This window comes from Pinus tabuliformis, chromosome 3_1 (genome assembly GCF_031772625.1).
Source record: "Pinus tabuliformis cultivar Carrire ecotype Pingquan chromosome 3_1, CPIR1, whole genome shotgun sequence".
Taxonomy (NCBI): Eukaryota; Viridiplantae; Streptophyta; class Pinopsida; order Pinales; family Pinaceae; genus Pinus; species Pinus tabuliformis.
In genome coordinates, this window is record NC_142301.1 from 640,170,153 (window position 1) to 640,174,486 (window position 4,334).

A 4,334-nucleotide genomic window follows, 5' to 3' on the forward strand; every position below is an offset into this window, starting at 1 on the left:
TATAAAATAATAAAAACTTTATAAAGTGAAACAAATATACACTAATAAAAACTTCCATTTATATAAAAAGGTATGAGCGTTGAAGATTTTGTTATTAATATGAGATATTGAGTTAAATAATTAAAATTAATAATTAACTTTACTCCATCTCTGTTAAGTACACATAATATACGGAATTTACTATCCCAATAAAAAACACTAATAAAAAAACAAAGAAGTTATGCACGATCATGACAATAGAAACAGATTACAATTTGGCATGTTATTGAATAGTAAGATTGGATACAATGTCAATCACCCAGCGCAGACATCTGCTAACCGTGCATTGCGCGAGGTCAATGGCGCTCATCCTTATGCTGGCCTGCCTGGCTGTCCTCTGTACAGTTTTCTGATCGGCCGTACCCACCTACCCTAATTATAACTAGTTAACAGTGCCCTCTAAACTATTACAGTCACCATAATTGGACCCCACTGACGCAGATCCAATGTCTTTCTGAACTTTTTCAATCACCCTGTTCGGTTACATGAAAGTTATTTAGATCCGACGGATTGCCCCGGTGTCGGTTGAATGAAAGTCAAGATGTGATGGTGTAAAACCCAGAAAACATTTTCATACCAATACCTTATAACCAGTTCGCTTTCCCCAGTTTTTGACATCAAGATACGTTGTGTACTTTGTTTGAAGACAGGCTGTCGTTGGAAAGCTTTCTTTCTCTTTCTGCCGACATCATGGCCGATTCAGAAACGCTCGACTTTTGGAAGTGGGCGTTTTCATGGCACCGGCCTGCTGCTTCACTTCTCTCGCCCAACCATGCAATGATATCCGAGAACACCAATTCAACGTGCTCAGGGGGTTCGCCAAAAGTCAAACCATGCCACATATCAGGGTACAGTTTCAGCGTCTTGTCAGAACTTTTAGCCGAAGAGTACAGCAATTGGCTCACAGATGGGTCTGTTACTTTATCGTCTTGGCCATGAACAATCAGAAAAGGCAAGGTCACCTGCACAGTATAATTCAGTGCGACCAATGATAACCTCTCTAATGAGAACGCCAGGAAAGTTGCGATTCAGACATAATTGAATTCAATGTTAAAATTCCGTACCTCGTCCAGCCGTTTCTCTATGTCCAAACTGGCCATGAGGAGCTCGTAACCCGTCTTTAGACGAGGCTTGTCTTGATAAATATAGGGGTTTGCTCGAATCTGTGTTTCATCAAATCAAGAAAGTCAAATTAATTTCCACAATTCGAATGGTTTTTTTTCTATGTGGTTTACAGTTAACCGCAGATATATCAAAAAAATCACTTATTACATTACAGATTTTAAAGTATTAAATGAATTAAACGCATAAGTTATTAAAGAATAGTCTATGGAGATAGAGGAATTGTTTGTATAGTAAAAGTGATCGGAATTTGAGTAAAAAATTTTCAAAAAATTTTGTAGATGAAAGGTTTGAATCATGTTTTTATGATGGAAATAGATTCAGCACCATAAAAATGTCTAAGACACCTAAAATTAAGAATTTTAACAAATTTTACTTAAATTTACAATAATCTCTGCCAAATTTTTTCAAAATAATACCAGAATTTCTATAACTTTCGAACAAAAAAACATAATTTTTAAACTACAGCATCTCTTAATAACAAAAATACTTTAACCACAAAATTCAACTAAATTCATATATATAATAACCCTGAAACTTCTACCATTTAAATATCCAATTAAGTAATAGTCTAATTTATTACCTTTTGTCTCTTTTCTGGCTCCTTAAAGCCCGTATCTATAATGTTCTGGATAGGTACAATCTTCCATGTCGGGATTATGACAGTTAACTTTTTCAATATGCTGATAACCAGGGGGTGGGGCTTTAACTCTTCTGCAATCTGCAGTAAGCATAAAATAATAATGTTAGGTAATTTGAATTGGATAATCAGTTAATTAGTATGGAACTACTATAATGTCCTACAATTATACTGATTAGAAGTTAAACTAATCCCTTAAACTACAAGAAAAAGGTTTCAAAAACAATACCTTGCACATAGGGGCAACAAGTACAGCACCATTCCAAAAGTTAGGCTGCTTTCTGTGGATGAGCAGTGCCACAACTCCTCCCATTGATTCACCGTAGAGGAACCTCGCTTTCTTTTTATACTTAATACTCTCTGTAATGTAATCCATATTGATTTTGTTAGTGTGTATAATTTTCTTTTAAGTTTGGAAATATTATATTTTTGTTATGTTTAATTTAATTTTTTATTGGATAAAAAATAGTACAAAATTTAAACTCAAAATTTCCAATTTAATCAAATAAAATTTCATTTCCATGGCAATTAAACTACCCAAACAACATTAAAGAAACATTAATATATATAATTAATTTTTTACACATCCTCTGTAAAACACCCCTGACACCCATTATAATAATTAAGAATACTGTAAATATACCAACATACCAATTATACGTACCAGCTACGCTTCTGAAAAAAGTTGCACAATCCGTTACAAGGTCATCGAAGCTTTGTATGTAACAACGTGTTCCACCAGATTTTCCATGTCCTTCATAATCTATACCAAATACTGCATACCCAGCCTTTGCTAGCCTCACTCCTGTGTCTGTGAATAAGCCCAATCGATTGTTAGTTTTGAAGATAAATTAATAGGAAACATAGCTGAGAAATCAACATCTTGTTTATATATATTAATAATCCATGGAACCAAAATAACCAGGGATAGAGCCAGTCAAAGTACCTTCCATGAAAACGCTGCACTCCATGGCATAGCCTACAAACAGGAAAAAGAAAGAAATTAAACATAGAAACCAAAAATCTTTAACAAATCTACAGTCATGGAATCCTCAATCACTTTAACAAATTTACTGATGGAATCCTGATTAAGATTAAGGTCAGGTGACTTTATTGGTATGGTGAATTTTGGAATCTAATTTATAAGTACTAGTTTAATTGGTCAAATAGTAAAATATTTTTAAAAGGGCTGATTCAGGTTTCTTGAGCTTATCAATATGGTAGTTTTTAGAAAGTATAGGAGAGAAAGAGTTTAATTCGTCAAATTCTAAAATATTCTTAAAATCAGCCATCAAAATAAAAGATGGCTATTAAGATTATATCAATATGTATACTCTCTACGGAGAATTGAAAATCTATTTAATACTAACCAAAATCTATTTAATGCTAATCATAGAAGAAAAAGAAAAATTTCAATTCATCAAATTCTAAAATATTCTTAAAATCGACCCTCCAAATAAAAATAGCAACGCAGAGAATTGAAAATCTATTTGATGCTGACCATGGCAGATAAATATAAGGGCTTTGGCTTCTCTATCTGCCGGTAGCCATCTGCACGTAAAGAGCTCCACTCCTCGCGAGTTTTCAATAAATTCCTGCATCACAATTGAGTTTAACGAACATCAGCCTATAACAAACGAATCAGCCTGTCTATTTATTAGTATTAAGGCAGTGTTCTGTTATTCACCTCTTCATATTTAACGTTGCTGAGTTGATCCCCTGACATGTTCGCAGGCTCCTGAAAAAGTTAAAAACCGTAGATTCAGATATTGTCATTAAAAAATATATGAATATATAACCACTCAATATTCTCTGTACTTTACTAGTAAAAGTCTTAAATAGGGGGTCGAACAATAATAAAAATCCCCCAAAGGCTGAAATATCATGTATGCTCACAATTTTTTTTTGCAATTGCCTAGATTCAATTACAAAAGCAGAGATCCTACTTTTCAGTAGCCAATTTTCATGGAGTCTTATCCATAGCATCTGAATTCCAATAATATTTCCTCAATATGGACTTTCTCTAAAAAAAAAATTGCAAAGTACCCTCTAACAAATTGCTTACCATATAAACAACTACAGAAGATGAACTGAGCAGGCTGCACCCAAATATATAACAAATCAATCCTCTTCCTTTAAAACTTCAGGAATTCGTTATGGAACACCACACACAAAAACTAAAACGAAGATTTACTATTTCAAAGAGAGATCCAATATCGTCAATTTAAAGACAACTGGGGCCATGAAACGCGTTTTTCAACGCTTCTAGAATTCCAGATCTGATCTAACTAACGCGAGGCAAATTAGTCATAGTCAAGCCCTACAATACAGGATATCCATGGCCCCCCTGTACGAAGAAGAAAACGCACCAAAGTCTTCCTGATAAAAATACATTTAGAGAATGAAATTAATAGACTCTCTGTAGGTATTGTGAACGTCAAAGCCTTAAATTTTTTATATCTCAATTTTGGGTTGTTGTGTGATTTTTAATTTTTATAATTCCCCTGCAACCGACCGTGTGCTGCAGGCAGCA

At 33.9% G+C, this 4,334-nt stretch overlaps 1 protein-coding gene across 1 annotated transcript; it reads right to left on the reverse strand.

The window, feature by feature from the left end:
- Positions 1–246: 246 nt before the first annotated feature.
- LOC149188713 (caffeoylshikimate esterase-like) lies at positions 247–4,132 on the reverse strand. The gene is made up of 9 exons (XM_089411691.1): positions 3,867–4,132; positions 3,489–3,539; positions 3,303–3,396; positions 2,748–2,780; positions 2,466–2,612; positions 2,031–2,161; positions 1,745–1,882; positions 1,104–1,202; positions 247–1,001 (listed from the first exon to the last, which is right to left on the reverse strand). The coding sequence occupies exons 1-9, from the start codon at positions 3,867–3,869 to the stop codon at positions 657–659; spliced, it is 1,041 nt and encodes a 346-aa protein (XP_089267817.1). The 5' UTR covers positions 3,870–4,132; the 3' UTR covers positions 247–656.
- Positions 4,133–4,334: the final 202 nt, after the last annotated feature.

Bases quoted from the DNA above. Each gene is read 5' to 3' on its own strand.
- LOC149188713 (XM_089411691.1), bottom strand. The intron at 2,613-2,747 runs GTACTTTGACTG...GCTTATTCACAG, and splicing joins GTGCAGCGTTTTCATGGAAG to ACACAGGAGTGAGGCTAGCA. The intron at 1,203-1,744 runs GTAATAAATTAG...GATGAAACACAG, and splicing joins AGCCAGAAAAGAGACAAAAG to ATTCGAGCAAACCCCTATAT.